Source organism: Protopterus annectens, chromosome 3.part0 (assembly GCF_019279795.1).
Source record: "Protopterus annectens isolate FY-2018-M chromosome 3.part0, PAN1.0, whole genome shotgun sequence".
NCBI classification, from domain to species: domain Eukaryota; kingdom Metazoa; phylum Chordata; order Ceratodontiformes; family Protopteridae; genus Protopterus; species Protopterus annectens.
This window is the reverse complement of record NC_056731.1, coordinates 51930583-51949911: the sequence shown is the minus strand read 5'-3', so window position 1 is coordinate 51949911 and position 19329 is coordinate 51930583. Positions and strand designations below refer to the sequence as shown.

Genomic DNA, 19329 nt, shown 5'->3' with positions numbered 1-19329 from the left:
TTGATTTTGACTGGCATTCCAGTAATGTATTTAAAAAGTAATCTATTTTTTCAGCCTCACAACCTTTTTGTTTTCATCTAGATATTAAGTAAGCTGTCATGCAGCCAGTGCATTGAAATATTTTTTCTTCTACACTTCATTTTGTGTTGATTGGACTCTCATAATGATGGTTTGGCACCCAGGGAAGCGTATTTAATTAATGTTACAGTTTTTGTGGTTTTGAGCATAGCTCCTCCCCTTTCTAGTCGGCCATTCCCATTGACCCTATCCAGTGAGCTGTCTCCTGCAGCCCCCCTTTGATTTGAAGTCACCAGCTACCACTGCATGATATAGCCCAGTATTATTAGTTTTGTATGACTATAATAGATTACATTTTGTAGGGCCAAGCTGGGTCTTCCAATGGTAAATCCAGATAAGTATAATCTGTTTCTGTAGCTATCACTGTAAAAAACTTAACATATTTCTTTATGTGAGAATTTGTCTTTAGCATGTATATTAAAAGTTCTAAAAAGCTGGAATCGGATTTGTATCATAGCTGTGTATTATGTAGCTGGAGTTAGTGTTTACCCCAAATAATGTTAAGGCAAAAATTCAGTAGTGTTCTAGCTTCTACAAGTGTTATCTGATTTGTAAAATTGGACTGGGAGGGTAAATCTAGGAAGGGCAAGGAGAATGCAAGATTTTGTAAACATTAAGTGGAGAATTTCATAGAAAAATACACTGTAAAAATTTACTTTGGACTTACCCTCCCTTTGATCTGCATGGAAAAGGGAATTTTTATTGATGTGATAAAAATGTCAAGGTCATTCTTGGGCTTCACTTCGTGGGCAACTTTCTTCAGAGCTCATCTCCACTACTAGAGGGTGCTGAAAGAAAGAATTCCCAGCAGTACAGATGTAGATATGCAGTACTTTTTTCTTTGTTTTCCTGACATTGTTGCCTTCACCAGAAGCTTATCAGTACAAGTGGTGAGTGAAACTGAGGTTCCTAATGCACCTAAGCTCTTTCTCAAAAAGGTTGGATCAGTTTCTCTGTTCAAAACTGGTCCCATAAAATTAAAACGTTTTTTTTTTTCAGTAGCTTTTTGAGGGCATTCAAAGGTAATTCTTTGTGGCCTTGACAAAATCCTCCCATACTGAGGCCTTCAGTATGGTAAATTTCTCCCTTACCGGTCAGACAATTGCTGCAGCTAGTGTTGTTCTGGTTTCTTGGTACCTGTATTACCCAGAGAAGACTCTAGATTGGCTGAGTCCTTCTTGCACTTTTTACGGAAAAGTATGCCTGTTTAACCTTTTTACCCTTTGCCTATATGCCAGTCAAAACTAGAGACCCAGTGCTAGCACTGAAAGGAAGGCCTTTTTCCTTAAACTAACAACCAGTGGCAGATGAGTACCTTGGGCTCTGGGTGGTTTTAAAATTATGGGCCACTCCCCCAACACACACACGCACACACACACACACACACACATGCACACACACACCTTCATTTTTGGAATCACCCATAAATGTGCATGTTGTTTTGGATTGACCTTTCTGTTTAAGACCATTCAAGCTGCTGTTATTATTTTATAATTTACTAATATTCATACCCATCAATTACAACCACTTCACTGTATACTTCTGATTTCCAACTGTGATACTGAATGGCTAAAATAAAGTATCTTAAACTGCTTTCCTCAAATGCACACTATTCCTGATAAGTCAGACTAATATATGTTAATGTCAGCAGGGTCAGCCCTTCTTATTCACAGATCACCTCTGTAGCTTGCAAACATACCATAATTGTGAACTCCATGCACTCAAATGTCAGATTGTGGTAAAAGTAGTAATTGTACACACAGTAATGTATCTCATGTTTGACTCACATAAATGCATAGTAGCTTAAGTATTCCACGTTATTTCACCTAAATGCATACTAGTCTTGCAAACTCAGACTGTTCAAACTGATTGAACAACTGGAGGGTAAGTTGTTTTCATCCACTGACAAGCTGTCATTCTCCCACCAGTTAAAACCACATTGCTGTGTACAACTCATCTGATTGTAGTCAGAAATAATACTTTTCAACATCTTAGAGCAAAAATCAGGACAAAGCCAAAACTGAGGACAAAAGTCCAAAACTGTAAGAGATTAAATCAGTATTCCACGTTATTTCACCTAAATTGCAAACACAAACAGCTATTGTTAACTTTGAGTATGTGTCTACCTGTTTGAGCTAATATTCATTATTCCCTGGAGTGCACTCTGCTTTGGCTTGTAAGCAGACCCCCCCCCCCCCACACACACACACACACACACACACACACACACACTCATCTTCCATTTTTTCTTTTATTCCCTTCTGTTAGCAAATAGTATCCATAACTGATCAAATACTGTTTGTTTGTTTGTTTGTGTCTTTCGGCTTTTCCCAGTTAGGGGTCGCCACAGCGGAACTCCGGTCCGCTAATGATTGGTAGTGGATTTTTACATACCGGGTTACCAGCCCTGATGCACAACCTTCAACAAAGGCACGCCCCATTCATGTATGCCTCCACACAGAAGACGCGCTAGCTGAGAATCGAACGAGACAACGTCTTGCTATGAGGCGACAATGCTACCGCAGCACCACCACCGCAGCTCTGTGTGTTTGTTAATTTAAATTGAGACCACAGTAGCCTACTGATACAAGGTTATCCTGTTTTTCCACTTGATAAATGGTTAAGAAATGACTTACAGCTTCAGAGCAGTCCTTGGACAATTCTGATTGTTTCTTAAATACTAACTTGTCTTTGCTTGATCTTAGCTCATTAGCAGCAGTACAAAAGAACTGCCTGCTCACACCCTTGTTCTCCCCCTCCCCCTTCCCTGTTTATTGCCTTAAGCCAATCCCAAAGTTAATAAATATTACCTGTGACAGGCACCATTTTTAAAACTATAACCACCCTTTGATCACTTTATGCTCAGCCCTGCCATAAAACTTACTAAACTGCCTGAACTGGGGCACAGCTAACTGATAGTTTATGGAAATACAGGGTACCTACCTGAGTCTCCGCATTCACTATCATATGTTCTTTGATCAGTTTACTCTGTTACCTGATTGTTTTCAGCCCCTTCATAAGAGCAACTAACAGGGTCTCTGCTCGCTCCGCTCCCCACCCTGCCCCCAATTCTCTCCCGCCCCCAGTGGTCCTACCTTTATTACACATGCAAACCCCTCCCATCTTTCCAATAGCCAACCATGACACTAAACCCAACACTATCTCCTCCATCTTCCCACTACTATCACTCCTCCTCAGCTAACATGTATAAGCATACCATACCTATGCTCACTGCATGCACTCTCCTTGCATATCTTACATCCTACCAAAACTCCATCATTCCCCCACTCAACCACTACCACTGTACTACTACTCACACTACCATTCATGTCTCTCCCTCACTCAGCTCCCCTCCCACCAAGTCAAGAACCATCCCTATGCACCCCCACGTGTTCTATCAACTATATTACTCAAACAAAAAGCTTCCATACAACTTAACATAGTAACCCTCCCACCATACCTGTTACCCACAGAGTACAATCATAAAGTTTCCCTAATAAACAAACACATTCAAAAACTGAGAAAACAAATAACTTCATGCATATCAAAACTAGCCCTAAGTGGAGACATCTACCCCAACCCTGGCCCCACCATCTCCAACCCCACTCCTCATAATCAGTCTAGAAACCACAACTTCTCCCAAATCACAGCCAATAGAAAGCCAAATGACTTCCTTCTACTAAGCCTAAATATTAAAAGCATATCCAGCAAGGTCCATGAACTCCATGCCACCATAGACTTGTACTCCCCAGATATAGTCATCCTGACAGAAACCTGGCTAAAATCTCACATTACCAGTGAGCAAATCCTCCCTACCGGTTACGGCATACTAAGAGTGGACTGGCTAAACAAGAAAGGAGGTGGTATAGCTATAATATTTAAACAGCATCTAAACATCCAGATCTTAAAATCATCAGCTCCACAAATAGGCAATGAAGAAATAATATATACCAACCTCAAAATAAACCAAAATAAAACCATCAACGTAATTGGATGCTACTTCCCACCTGGCCAAAACATCCCTCCACTAGAAAACCTCCTCAGCTGGTCTACCCACCATCTCCCCCAAGAAACTATAATTTTAGGTGATTTCAATATTGACTGGCAATCCTGTTCTGGCAACCATCCAACCCATCATCTAAACCTTCATGGTTTCACCCAACTTGTCCAGTCGCCAACCAGGATAAATAAAAACTCCAACAAGCACACTAACCTGGACTGGATACTAGTCAGTAAAAACCCCCAGTCATATATAGCAGGCTGCTTATCAGATAGCCTCAGTGATCACCCCCCAACATTCCTACTCAAAAACCACCTATACCAAGCTAAACGTGTCATCTACTGTCAAATACGTAAAAAACTAAACTTTAACCCACTCACATTCATCTCATCCCTCAAAGAATGTAACTGGCGTCCTCTAAAGTACCTCAGTCTTGATGACGCAGTTGAATTTTTTTAATATTACCTTCCTGAGCATCCTTAATTACCGCGCCCCCATAAGACTTTCCAGAACCAAAGCACAAACCTCCCCATGGCTACAGAAAACCACTAAGTCAGAAATGAAAAACAGGGATAAAGCCTGGGAGCACTGGTGCAAAACCAAACCCCCCTCAACTAGACAGAAATTCCTAGAACTACACAAAAGAGTCAAAAAGCTAATAAAGCAGGACAAATTCCAATACTACCAGTCTGCCCTAGACTCCTCCCAACACAGCCCCAAACAATTCTGGACCTCCATAAACTCCATCCTCCACCCAGGTAAAGTCAGTACCCCTCCTCCTAATATCCCTCACTCCTCAGAAAATATTGCTACCTCATTCAACACACACTTCACCCAAACCATACTATCACTAGCTAAACAACACAACCCCCCTCCCCTCCAACCCACACCTTCAACTAGCAATCTCCCCACTGCCTTCTCTTTTTCTCCTGTACCTACCTCTAACATAAAAAAACTCTTAACTAAACTTAAGCCCACCAGATTAGCAGCAGACAACCTCCCAAGTGAATACCTACAAATTGCAACCGATGCTCTAGCCTACCCAGTATCCATCTTGATTAACCAATCTCTGTCAGAAAGTTACGTTCCCACACTATGGAAAGTATCACATACTCCTTCCTCCACAAAGGCGGCCTCTCCACAGAACTAACCAATTACCGCCCCATAGCTATTCTCTCTCCACTCTCTAAAATACTAGAGAGATGCATTCACTCTCGGGTCTCAGACTACCTCCTTACTAACAACCTCCTTTCCAATACTCAGCATGGTTTCCGACCAAACCATAGCACCACCATTGCCTTACTCTCCTTTACTAACACTATCCTTCAGCATAAAAACAATGGCTATCTCTCTTCTGCTACTTTCCTAGACCTATCTAAAGCATTTGACATGGTCCCACACAAACAACTCATCTTTGTCCTCAATAACCTATCCTTCTCTCAATTAGTCACCAACTGGTTTCAGAGTTACCTGTCTGACCGCCAACAATCCATTGTATGGCAGAATGACATATCTCCCCATCTACCTCTCTCTATAGGGGTTCCCCAAGGATCCATCCTTGGACCCCTACTCTTTTCTATTTTCACCAATAATCTAGCCTCTGCCACCAAACATTGCACACTCATACAATATGCAGATGACTCAACCATCATCTCCTCAGCCCAGTCCCTACCCAAACTGCAAAAAGTCACACAGGAAGCCTTTTCCTCTGTTGAAACTAGGTTATCCGATGCCCAATTAATACTCAACCCCAAAAAAACTAAACTACTCATCTTCCAACCCACCAAACATACTCAAAACAACTCTCACTTTAACATCACAGCAAAAGACAACACCACTATACATCCAACAGAACACAACGAATTGCTAGGAGTGGAAATAGACAATAAACTAAAATTTGACATTCACATATCCATGACCATAAAAAAAGTCTAAAAAAAACTAGGAGCATTATACAGAAATAAGTAACTTCTCACCAAAGCAACAAAGATTTCAGTAGCAAATTCCCACCTTATCTCCACCCTACTTTATGCATCTCCAATATATACCAACCTAAGGCAATGCGATCTAAACAAGTTCGAGACCTGCTACAACAAAATCGCCAAATTCGCCACAGGAGCATCCTACCATAGTCACCACTGTCTCTCCCTTGCTGAACTGGGCTGGCTTGAACTCTCTCACCTCCTTCAATGGTATCAACTCACACTCACCCACAAACTAGTAAACCATCCATTAAAAGTCCCATCCCTCCAGAATCTACTGCAACCCTATCACACCACCAGACCACTAAGATCCAGCAACAAAAATCACTTATAGGTCACTACATCCAGTAACTCTGCTGGAGAAGCACTATTCTCTTGCACCATAGCCAAATTATGGAACTCCCTTCCACCCACAATTACCTCTGTACAATCATGCACCCACTTCAAAACTTTACTAAAAGTGCACCTAAAAACATGTTGGCTTTGCCCTTGCAACTCTCCCTCTAATATCACCCACCCCATCCACCCACTACCTTTCTTTCCACCCCAATAACTACCTTGATTATAGCTAGCTCGGATGCTCATAAGCCTAACTACTTATTATACAGCAGGAACTTCTTATTGTAACAATTGTTAGTGTCTGTTATGTACTTCGCAGATGATGAAGAGTCTAGTTGTCTACTGATGTACTATGTTCTTCATCTGTAACTATGTTTGTAATTGCTAATTGCTATTTTGATTATATTGTTAATTGCTATATAAATCCAATGCAACTACTATCTGTATATTTTAACTGTGGAGCTTTTCTCCCCGGGCCTCCGCTGAAGATGGACCTACATCCAGTTGGACACTCCTGGTCAGCAAATGTAAATAAAATAAAATAAATAAATAAATATTGCTGCTGTGTTCTTTGGAGGTTGCTATATTAGAAGGTTTTGCATTTGCATGCATTTTTTGAAGAGCATGAATTCTAAAACACAAATGTTTTTCATTATTTAGTGACTGTAAAACTGCAAGTCTTATGAGTTGTTGTTGTTGTTGTGTCTTTTGGCTTTTCCCGGTTAGGTGGCCACCACAGCGGAACTCCGGTCCGCTAATGATTGGCAGTTGATTTTTACGTGCTGAGTTGCCAGCCCTAATGTACAACCTAGAACGAAGGTACGCCCATTCACGCATGTCTCCACGCAGAAGACGCTCTAGCTAAGAGGTGAACCGGTCAGCGTCTTACTGTGAGGCGACAACGCTACCGCAGCACCACCACCATGGATACTGCAAGTCTTATGAGTAACAAATCAAATATATGAGACAAAAATCATTCTGTAAACTGAGGGACAGTTGAGAACTTTGTAGTTTCAGCGTTGCCTCACATAAACAATAACTGGCCTACAAGCATTCTAAATTAAGTATGTGCAAATGCATATTAGTTCTCTGAAACCAGATGGTTAATTGAGCCAGTGACAAGTGGATAAGTTACTTTCATCTACAAACAGCCCCCTTCCTGGCAGTTACAGTATAATACACCTCATTTGACCATGATAAAGAATAATAGCTCTCAACCGCCTAGTGCAGGAATCGGGGGCAATGAAGCAGCAGCTAGCAGCTGCATTTCTTATACATGCTTGTTTCATATTATAGGCTTATAGGTAGTCTCTAGGCTTGCAGACTAGGGGGAACTATTAAGGGGCGTAGCCTGGATTCACAGTGGCTGTCAAGCACTGTTTAGTTAAGTAGTTTGCTCAGGTTCACACAGCAGGCAAATGAAGGATAAGAGTATCAAACCCTGTACCAGAGGAAGTAGCATGTTAACCGCTCAGAGCCTTAATCATTTGTACTAACTGCCAGACAGTATTATTTCACATTGGTTCCACACATCGTATAGGCTGTGAATCTTCAGTGGTTCAAGCTTTCTTGTTTTAAACCTGTAGGCATAATGACCTCCACTATTTGTCATTAGCTGGATCTCTTGCCGTAGATGTAACATGAGACAAATGATATTCTTGATTAAAGCAAAGCAGTTTTATAAGGTATAGCTGGAATAACAGGGCTTTGTCCAATTCTCTTGCACTGTCACATGAGTTTGAATGTGTTTTCCGAGACAACATTAGAAACTTTATTTTGTTTTATTTTGTTTACCTGTTCTGTCACATCACCTCCCTGTGCTTGCTGTCTCTTCTCTCTCACTGGTATGTGCTCAGTTTTCCTCACGCATGTCTATTTACGGTTCCCCGTTATAATCTTGAAATACTGAAATCTTGAATTTCAGTATCTCGAGACCATAAAGGCGAATTTTTAAAATAGCAAAAGTGCATTTGAATCCACGGTTATGGCTTTACGCTACGTTACATGCAGTATTTTGTGTGGATGGTGTACGGTGTTGTGTGTGGATTTAGGCAGAATTTAAGGTAAGTGAGTGTTTTGTAAGGATTTTGGGTGGGAGTTTGAGTGTATGTGATAATAATGTAATATTTATTAACTTTGGGATTGACTTAAGGTAATAAACAGGGAAGGGGGAGGGGGAGAACAAGGGTGTGAGCAGGCAGTTCTTTTGTACTGCTGCTAATGAGCCAAGATCAAGCAAAGACAAGTTTGTATTTAAGAAACAATCAGAATTGTCCAAGGACTGCTCTGAAGCTGTAAGTCATTTCTTAACCATTTATCAAGTGGAAAAACAGGATAACCTTTTTTTCAGTAGGCTACTGTGGTCTCACTTTAAATTAACAAACACACAGTATTTGATCAGTTATGGATACTATTTGCTAACAGAAGGGAATAAAAGAAAAAATGGAAGATGAGTGTGTGTGTGTGTGTGGGGGGGGGGGGGTCTGCTTACAAGCCAAAGCAGAGTGCACTCCAGGGGATAATGAATATTAGCTCAAACAGGTAGACACATACTCAACGTTAACTTTAGCTGTTTCTGTTTGCAATTTAGGTGAAATAACGTGGAATACTGATTTAATCTCTTACAGTTTTGGACTTTTGTCCTCAGTTTTGGCTTTGTCCTGATTTTTGCTCTAAGATGTTGAAAAGTATTATTTCTGACTACAATCAGATGAGTTGTACACAGCAATGTGGTTTTAACTGCTGGGAGAATGACGGCTTGTCAGTGGATGAAAACAACTTACCCTCCAGTTGTTCAATCAGTTTGAACAGTCTGAGTTTGCAAGACTAGTATGCATTTAGGTGAAATAACGTGGAATACTTAAGCTACTATGCATTTATGTGAGTCAAACATGAGATACATTACTGTGTGCACAATTACTACTTTTACCACAATCTGACATTTGAGTGCATGGAGTTCATAATTATGGTATGTTTGCAAGCTACAGAGGTGATCTGTGAATAAGAAGGGCTGACCCTGCTGACATGAATAGATATTAGTCTGACTTTTTAGGAACAGTGTGCATTTGAGTAAAGCAGTTTATCCAAAACAACATGCACATTTATGCGTGATTCCAAAAATGAAAGTGTGTGTGTGTGTGTGTGTGTGTCTGTGTGTGAGGGACTGTAGAATGGGAGTGAGTTTACTTTCTTTTTCTGTTTGTGCGATCTCAGAGTTAGTATATATAAGTAGGGGGGCGGGGGGGTGCCGGGTGGGCTTGCCCCCCTGCTTATTTGTAGTGTAGGTTTGTGGATGTATGGTGTTATGTTTTTGTGTGTTTTTTTGTTTTGTACTGGGGTATTCTGGTGTATGTATGGTGTGATGTATGCTGTGTGTTCGGGATTTCAAATTTCGTGGTTTTGAGCTGTCGTTGTTTTGTGGATTCGCCTTTATAGTTTCAAGATACTGAAATTCGAGATTTCAGTATTTTGAGATTATAAAGGGGAACCCTACATACACCTCCTAGTAACATTTGTATGAAAAGGATTTCACCAGTGTTTTCTGCTGGCATAGTTTCCACTGAGCCTTTAGTTGAAACATTTCCTTACGGTGCCAGTAATCAGCAGGTGTAGATCACTACATGTGATCTGAGGGTCTCCTGACATGATCATTGCCAAGCTTATCAGTCACAAAATCCAACTGCAAGAACTGTCTCATTCTATACATTAAAATTACTGCTTAAGAGCAAATTTGCAAGGGTCTGCATCCCCCAATATAGTGGCACAGTTCCTTTCTGTGGAATCAGTGACACCTCAAAGAAGAAGGTATATTTAGAGTTTAGTGGTGAAGTGGCAGAATCCCCTCATTATGGGATGGAAAAAAGTGCACCCCCTGCAAAAACCATTTGCATTAGAATGTAACTTACTGTTATGTGCTATAATGGTCTACTGGATAGCTCTAAGATCATCTGTGGAAGATAGTAGGAAGCACATTAATGTCCAGTAGCTCAAAGTAGACCCTAATTAGATACTAGAAACTGACTATTATTATTTATTGCCTCATTAAAGTTCTTTATAACTGATCTTTGTGTGTTCTGAATTGGCTTTATCTGATATAATACTGAAACTGTACTGTAGAAATGCTGGAAATAAGTAAAAATTAAATATGTGCTTCTTACATATATCTCATTTTTTAAGTTTCTGCAGAGAAATTCTGTAATTTTTAAGTGTTGTCATTTTGTGACTGTGTTTGCTTTTTGTGATTTTTCAGTGCACTTTTGTCCAAACATTTCCCATTTTGTATTTTAAGCTTGTTACTTTTGTTGCAAAAAGAGAAAGAGATAATATAAGCAATTTTAAATGCAGCTTTCATTGTTTGCATCAAGGAGTTTAACATGTTTTGTGGTTTACATTTAGCAGAGTAATCCAATAGTGCTAAATTCTGAAACAAGCCATCATCCACATCTGGAGCTTCTTTGAAGTGATGTCCAAAAGATTTGTATCCTAGTTCCATTACAAAGAAGTACAAAGTCTGGCAAAAGAGAAAAATGTCTGTTAATATATCACATCTGTCCATGATTGTTCATCTGATGTTTGGTGGCAGAGAACTACAGAAGTTGGCTGTGACTTATTTTGTCCTTGAAAAGAATGTCGGTGATTATAAACTTCATGATATTATTAAACAAAAGTCAGACTCAATAGAAATGACTGTGTGGACAACAGAAAAGGACCTCTCAAGTGGCAGAGGGTTACATTATGTCCTTGACTGTTTTTTCCATGATATCCAGCCATCAGAAAAGATCCCATATTGGCTTAACAGTGTACAGTACTGACCATGAATTCATCATTTAGAAGAGTTAGGGCAGACATATGTATGTATGTATATATGTTTGTATATGTTTGTCTGTATGTGCTTTTGGGTATATGCATATACAATTTAATAAAATATATATTGGCATTGTTTCTTTTCAGGTTTCATGCCTTTCTATTATTCATGGGACATCCGCTGTATGGTATAAGAGAGGTAAACGTCACAAAGTTCTGTAAAATCATCAGTGAGTTTGCTCTGGAGTACCGAACAACAAGGGAGCGTGTACTACAGCAAAAACAGAAGCGCGCAAACCACAGGGAAAGAAACAAGACAAGAGGGAAGATGATCACAGATGTGAGTAGTCTAACTTGCCAGTAAAATAACCCTTTGTTGTAGGCTTTCTTCAGCAGTACAATGCTGCAGCTGTTAGCTTTGTTACCTCATATTGCTTACTTCTGAAGTTAGATTTCAGCTGGGATGCCTTCTCTGCAGAGTTCACATGCCATCACTATGGATTTTCTACAAGTTCTCTGGTTTAACCACGATTCCATAACTAAATGGTTGTCGTTCAAATTCCTTATGTGTACATACCACCTCTGTAAGAATATGTGTGCATCCAGGGATAGACTGACATCTTATCTAGTATTACTTTCTCCAAATTGCACACACTGAGTGCTAGGATAACACATGGCTTCCTGATGGTCATAGGTTCATAGGTTCTTAGGAGGTTACTAGGCTAATGGCCCTAGGGCCTTTACAAGCCTAGTTGTGTAATAAAACTGTGTACCCTAATTAGCCATAGTTAGTTGGCTATTGTTAGCAGAGTGATTCTGTGATCAGCACTGACTACCACTGTCCATGAGGGACATAGGTGCCATCCCCGGGATGAATTTACGGTCAGCTATCCATTTGCCAAGGTTGCACTTAAATAGGGTCATTGAGGAACTTTGCATCAAGTGAAGTGGGAGCTCATTCCAGAGGATCTCTGAGAGATATGTCTGTCTCTCCGGCTTGTTCTGTAAATGTCACAGGCTAGGTTGAGATCCCTGGAGCGAGTGAAACAGCTAATTGCTAAATGAATGAATGAATGAATGAATGAATGAATATATTTTGTTTATTTACTGCTGCTACAGAAGTCAGGCCTTAGAGCTGCTTTCCTTAAACTACACAAATCAAAAGAATGATTTATGCAAATATATAATAGAATCATTTAAGATTATTTGTTTTACATATTTGAGTTTGAGAACTGTTTTTTTTTCTTTATAAAGAATCATTTCTCCAAGCAGTTTTCTTTATTCTTTTGTTAACTAAATAGAAAGGAAAATGTGTAACTTCTGGAAAACATATGTCTAACTTTAATGATGCATACAAAATATTATGATGACGCTTGGTATATGGCTCAACTTTTGTATTTTCTTGGCACCTTGACTATTACTTGAAGGTCACCTGTGGTCAGAGTGAAAAATAATTTTTTGTAAGAAATATATCTTTGTCATTGTAGCTAGCAAACTGTAGTACATAAACCTTTCCTGGCCAAATCAGATAATGTGGTTATGTTGCCAGGCTGAAGGATAATATGTCTGGACAGTCCAGCCCTCTCCATCATTATCATCACCATTGTTTGGCACTGATACATTGGAAAGAATAGCTCAATGAGGCATGGAAGAGGCTGGCCAAGAAATAATACCATCTGTCTATAAGAAATATGTTTAAAAGTCATTAAATGGCAACCCGAGTAACTGCCAGTGCTGGTGAAATGCATGTCTTACAGTAAACAGTAAAGTCAGAGTTTGAGCTGATGTCTCCAGTGTAGTATTTTGATTTTGGAAAAAAATAGCAATGGACCATTTACCTTAGCTCTGCAGAAGCCATCTCTGCTGCGTACCACTTATGCAGCTGCCTTTCCTGTAACTATAGATAGGAATCCAGTGACTTCTTATTTGATCTGCTCAGCATGATGTGATTTTCATGCTGTATCAACAGAAGTGTAAAGCCTCATGGTTGAGCATTAGGCCTAACCTACTGCCTGTCTGTACCTTTCTACCTCCTGTCACGCTGGCACATGTCAGGCCTTTCTGCCTGTCTGCAAGCCACATAATCATGTCTGTATATTACGTGAAAGCTAGTCTGCAATAGTACCTGGTCTAGGAAGACATCATGGAAGAATAGAAATGTTTTATGATTAATTATTGCATGGAACTAAGAAACATTATTGGTATCTGTACCATGGGTTAGAGATGGGCATGAGAAAGATGACCTCTTTGTAAATGGCGACCTGAAACCAAATTTACAACATTAGAGAGCGTTTCTTTTCTACAAGATGCTATTATTTAGAGACAATATATATCATGGGTTGTGTGTGTCTTCTAGTGGGACAAAATCTCACATAGGCAGGAATTATTTTTGGTGATACTGTCACATTTATCGAGTGCCATTTTGGCTAATGACCTGCTCCCAAATGGTGCTTTAATTCATCTTCATTTAATGGTAACCTAGCCAACATGATGGTACACCACTGAAATGTGACACATTAAATCTTCATATCATAGTACAGAATATTTTCTTTTATAAGTGTAAAGAATTTAAGGATCGCTTGGTAATGTCTGGATGGCAGGAAGAACAGAATCTTTGTTTGGCTAAAGTTAGATGAGCTGATTTTGGTAGACTAAAATTAAGCACTAACCTGCTAGTGTAGTAGACAGGCATAGGAGGATACTAAGTTATCAGTCTGCAAATAATTACAAGGCTACCCAATAATCAGAGGTCAGAATCAAACCTTATATCTTGCATCTGTGAGGTTAGGACCTTAACCATTATGCCAACATATTAGAGACTGGCATGCCAAAGGGCAAACACCAAAGTGCAATTTTTTTGATTTCTACAAAAGGATTAGATTATGGTGCCTCTGAGAATTCTCCTTACTCCAAAGTGAGAAGTAACAAATATGAAGGTGGAACAGCACCGCATGATGGTGTGCAGGGGTTTCAAAGCCTTCATACAAAATTGCCTTAACAACATTTTAGGCTGTTTTGAATGCTGAATGTTAATGGATATCTTAGTTGTAGAACTTTTGTGATGACAGTTATTGAGGGTTTATCAAATATTGACTGCATTTCAGTCATGCAGCCATATCAGGCAGCATGAAATGTGAAGCATTGTTTCCAGTGCGATAGGCGGAAGTTACCTGCATCGCCTCATCTGCTGAACTTGTATGTAGCTTTAGTGACCTCTGCTAATATAAGTTAAGTTGCAATTGTTTTTTTTTAATAGTATGTATGCAGTCCAAATCTTTCATTATTTATCTGACTCACTGGATGGTTGGATAGTACCTGACTTGAAGTACTTATAATTCCTCCCCTTCTGTCTTTTCTGCCTTTTCCTCCGAACTATTTTTCTTTGTACTTCAGCGGTGCTGTTTTTTTCTGCTTTCTGTGACTGGTCTCTGTTAAGCTGTAAATGTCCTTTTGTTAAGTATGTCCATAGCATGAGTTCTCTGATTTTTTTGCAGACAAATTTCCTGAAGCCATACTGATGATCCAGAATATGAAAAAAAGACTTTGGGTAAAAATGTTTGTTGCTCTGTTTATCAGCAATAAAGTAAACTTCTAGCTGTCTCTATTATCCCAGAGAGTAACACTAATGATGCCGGTGTGATATGGGTTGAGTATGCAGGCCCGATGCCGGTGCTGCCAACTGGCCTTCTCTGTTGGCCAAGGGTAGGGTGTAGGAACTAGCAATGACACTAACATCCCCTAGTGGTGGCTGAGGGATCTGCAGTAGGCATGGGTTCTCAAGGATTTAGGCTGCTATGATAGTAACATGTGGGTGTGAAACCACACACACACACACACAAAACACATGGCTAGGGCTGCGTAACCCACAACACATGGTAGCTGGCCAAAAGGAAAAAAATACATTTTTTTTATTTCCTGTTTGCATAAACATTAAACCTTTCTTGTTTGCTATTATTTTGAAGTTTTCTGCTGACTGCAAACTTCTGCTCCCATGCTTCTTTTGTGCTGTGAAGAGCATTCCTGTGACTGCAAGAATAATAAAATTAAGTTTGCCCATATGTTTTCACTTTTTTAATGAAGAAATTAAGTAATCTCATTGCTACTTTTTAGACTGCTGATTCTCTGCGCGAGTTGGTGCCACAAATCACCACAGTTCAAATTTGCTTTGCTATGCAGATTCACATGTGCGTACAATAAGTACAATTAGAATTTTTCCTGCACTCAGCAGCAGCATAGCATAGACTTTTACAGATGTAAAAGCAAACATCATAGGACAGGACATATTCAGCAAAGTTTAGTGTATTTCAGTGGATAAACACCTGCAAAGCACGTGATTGGATAGCTTTTCAATAAGCCATCTTCCTATTAACCAGCAGACAAATCATTTTATAATGTTTACTTTTTCAAAGTTCAGCTTAGACTTCCACAGAAGACAACAAAGTCATGTAAGGGCCAGCCACATAATTTGGTGAAGGTTTAATTTCTGAACTTTCACTTCCTGGACTTTCCTTCTGCTTCACTGTTGATCAGCTGGGATCTGATGTTCGCACATTGAACCACAAACTACAAGTGTCATTTGTCTGAGACTGAGAAGATTAGAAACAGAGAGCTATAGCAAGTTTCCCCTAGTTTGCAGCTGCAAATGAGGGCCTGATCAGCTCATATTTTATGCAAGACTAGGTCAAGAGTATAGACTGATGAATGACTTTTTAAGCTGTTTCTTTTATTTTTAATGTATTTTGGGGACATAACTTTTTCTAGGGAAGTGAAGGGCCACCAGAAGAATAGATGGCATTACTTTATTACACTACACTTCCTACTTGTCTGGCTGAGAAAGCTATACTTCAGCTGACAGTAAGAGTAAACAGTCTTGGTTTGGAGGTAGCAATAGGGTTGAGGTAAGGAGCAGAGATATGGGTAACTGGAACACAAAGAGGCTGGGCTGAAAAGAAAATATTTGAAATAAGTTATGTTTCATAAGATTAAAGCAGGCATCAATCACCACATATTTCCAGCTTAAGTAATTAAAAATTGGCTACAGACGTTGTTTTGTGCTGTTGTAAAATCAAACTCATATATGTGTTGATTATTGATTTTGTTTTTATATTTAACCTGCTTCTATCCTAGAAACAATCTTTAAAAGTCAACCACAGCTCTCAACTTCTTAGTGCAAGAAATCTGGACAAAGCCTATAATAATGGGGGGGGGGGGGGGCAAAAGCCCAAAAAATAGGGACAGAGTTTAGATATTGCTCTTATAAACTTAGAAAGCTACTAAACTAACAGGTTTGGTGTTAGCATGCATTTTATTAAAGATATAAAGTTTGAAACTGAAATGTGTCTTTATTTAGTGACTTCAATCCTCAATGATTTGCCAGAAAAACACAAATTTTATGAGGAACAAACCTAAAATGAGAGACAAAAGTCTGGACATTCAGCGAAAATCTGGACAGTTGAGAGATATGATTAGTCGACTGTTTAATAAATAAAAATGTAAAAGTCGATTACATTTCTTGAAATGAGTTTGTGTTTACCAGAGTAATTATCCATGGTTTTCCCTTTTGTCTTAGTTATGTTGTGCGCTCTTTCTAGTGCTTTTATTACAGACACTGGATTAGCTATGAAAGGTCAAACGAAAGTACTGGATCATCTTACAGATTTACCTCTGTCAGCTGGTCAGAATGATTAAGACATCAGACAGGATTAGTAAATGTCATTCATTCCTGATGCAAGAGTGAACTACTTTGTTGTTAACCTTTCCTGCAGTTAACATTAAGGGAGAAACGGGGCTCATTTACCCCCCTGAGTAGATGGTAGTGTGTGTGTGTGTGTGTGTGTGTGTGTGTGTGTGTGTGTGTGTGTGTGTAGCCTTCATAAAGTGCTATATCCCTCTGTCAGAAATTACAGAGCCATTGTATAACCACATCTCATCTCTTATACCAGCTGATGTTAAAGTGACAGATCTATGTGGATTCATCAGTGGACTGTGTCATCTGCTGAGTCCTGTGTGCTTGACTTTCATTAACATACAGTTTTCTGGCAAGGGTAATGTCAACATGGCTGCCATTCAAGCATCTGTCAGTGTGTCTTTTTTTTCCATTTTGTCAGTAGAGGTAGAACTGAAATTTGGACCAACGTGTTTCTTGTATCATTACTGTTTATAAAACCTGCTCTGTGATGACTTTCCTGGTCATTTGGACTTCAAGTTTTATCACACTGCTGGCTGGGAAATCACCATTTGTTATGCATTCAAGGCAGTCTGGTAACTACCTTGTGTTTGACCATTGTCTCTGACCTTCTGTACTTTATATACCAGATGAGACGAGGATGACTCCTTTTGAAGATGAGGCATATATCTTAACTGTCCAGCTTTTCAGAGAATGTCCAGAATTGGGGTTCATATTTTTCGTCTGATCCTCATAAAATTTGTGGTTTTCCAGCAAATTATTACAGATTGAAGCCACTAAATAATGATATTTGAGTTTCAGACTTCATACCCTTCATAAAATGAATGCTAATGCAAAACCTGGTATTCTATCAATTTTCCAAGTTTATAAGACGATATTTAAAATCTTTCCCTAATTTAGGGTTTTGTCCAGATTTTTGAGCTAAAAGGTTGAAAGGTTGTAAAATAATTTACTCAAAAATCTTTTTGTAGCGCATTTACACCAATTTCCTTCAGTATCTTACAGATGTTACCTACACCATAAGAGAATTGTGTAATAAATGAAAACTTTTTTCTTGCTCCTTTCTATTAACCATATGGAAAACAAATGCACTGCCTTTCAGAATGGGCTGACAATTGGCATTCCTACAGTCTCAGACCAATACTGCCATTTTTTTCAATTTTTAAAATTTACAATTTTATTATGGTGTAGGTAACATTTATAAGATATTGAAGGAAAATTGATGTAAATTTGTTACAGGCAGTTTTTCATGTTCATTAGGTATAGCACCTAGGTTTGTGCCACCTAGGTGTATTAGAGTTTTTACCTGTTGTGTTGGTTTCCTCCCACAATGATATACCATAGGTAAACTGACAATCCAAATTTCCCAAAGGTATGTGTGCTATGTGAAAGAGAGTGACCAAGTGTGTGTGTGTGTGTGTGTGTGTGTGTGTGTGTGTGTGTGTGTGTGTGTGTGTGTGTGTGTATGTCTGTATGTGTTTGCGCACATACTCTGAGATGGGGTGGCACCCCATTCATATAAGTTTCTGTGTCTCTTGCTCACTGTGTGCAAAGAGAGAATCCTAGTGTCATGTAGCTCTGTATAGGATTAAAGAATTAATGAATGGATGCATGAATGACTAAGTCACTCAACATACCTACAGGGAAAGTGATCAGTAAAAATACTGAATTACTGTACTTATTAGACAGGATCCTTTAAACAAAGAATTGTATGGTCACTATATTTTATTGGTGTTGTATTGAGTTCACTAATAGTACAAGAACTATGACTCTAACATTTAATAAAATTAAATAATGATAATTCTAAACAATACCTTACATGGCTTACATTTCCTGCTGAGATTTTACTTGACTGACAAAATATATCAAGCCCTTCTACAAGGGAAAAGTCTAAAGTATATGATTGGTGGTGCTACTGAACTGAAAAGCATATATCTACAAAAAAATCTGCAAACCTCTGAATGGGGTACATTGTATAGATGACATGGACACAGTTATGCAATTAACCAATTCAGTAGTACGCTATCAACCTTAGAAATAGATATGTACTTGCATGACTAGTTAAATGTAGACAGGGTTAGAGCCTATGGTGTAGTAAAACACTAAATTTTCTATTAAATGAACATGATGCAACAGGGATGACCTACAAAATTAAGCAGACAAGGCTGGCAAACGATAACAGATGATAGTTACAAGTACAAAACAGCAATACTGTACATCTGTCTAGAAAAAATAAAGAAAAGGAATAATCTTTAAATGTCAGCTAAATTTTGGAATGTAATGAATGAAGTATTATGCAAGGAAACTCATTTAAAATGAAATAATTGAAGCTATTAATAGTTTTAAGGAATTATTTTCTGGTGGCAAGGATAATAAATAAGACCATCCCTTTCTGAAGTTCTTCACTAGCTGATGCACTTCTTTGAGGAGCTGTCGGGTCA

General features: G+C 39.0%; 1 protein-coding gene across 5 annotated transcripts in view; it reads left to right on the top strand.

Moving 5' to 3' along the window:
• FHOD3 (formin homology 2 domain containing 3) overlaps nt 1-19329 on the top strand; it is a 3141544-nt gene that overhangs the window by 2990772 nt on the left and 131443 nt on the right. For all 5 annotated transcript variants that reach the window (XM_044064575.1, XM_044064578.1, XM_044064576.1 and 2 more), the window contains one exon: nt 11350-11542. In XM_044064575.1, coding sequence (XP_043920510.1) covers nt 11350-11542 — 193 coding nt within the window. The remainder of the gene's footprint in view (nt 1-11349; nt 11543-19329) is intronic.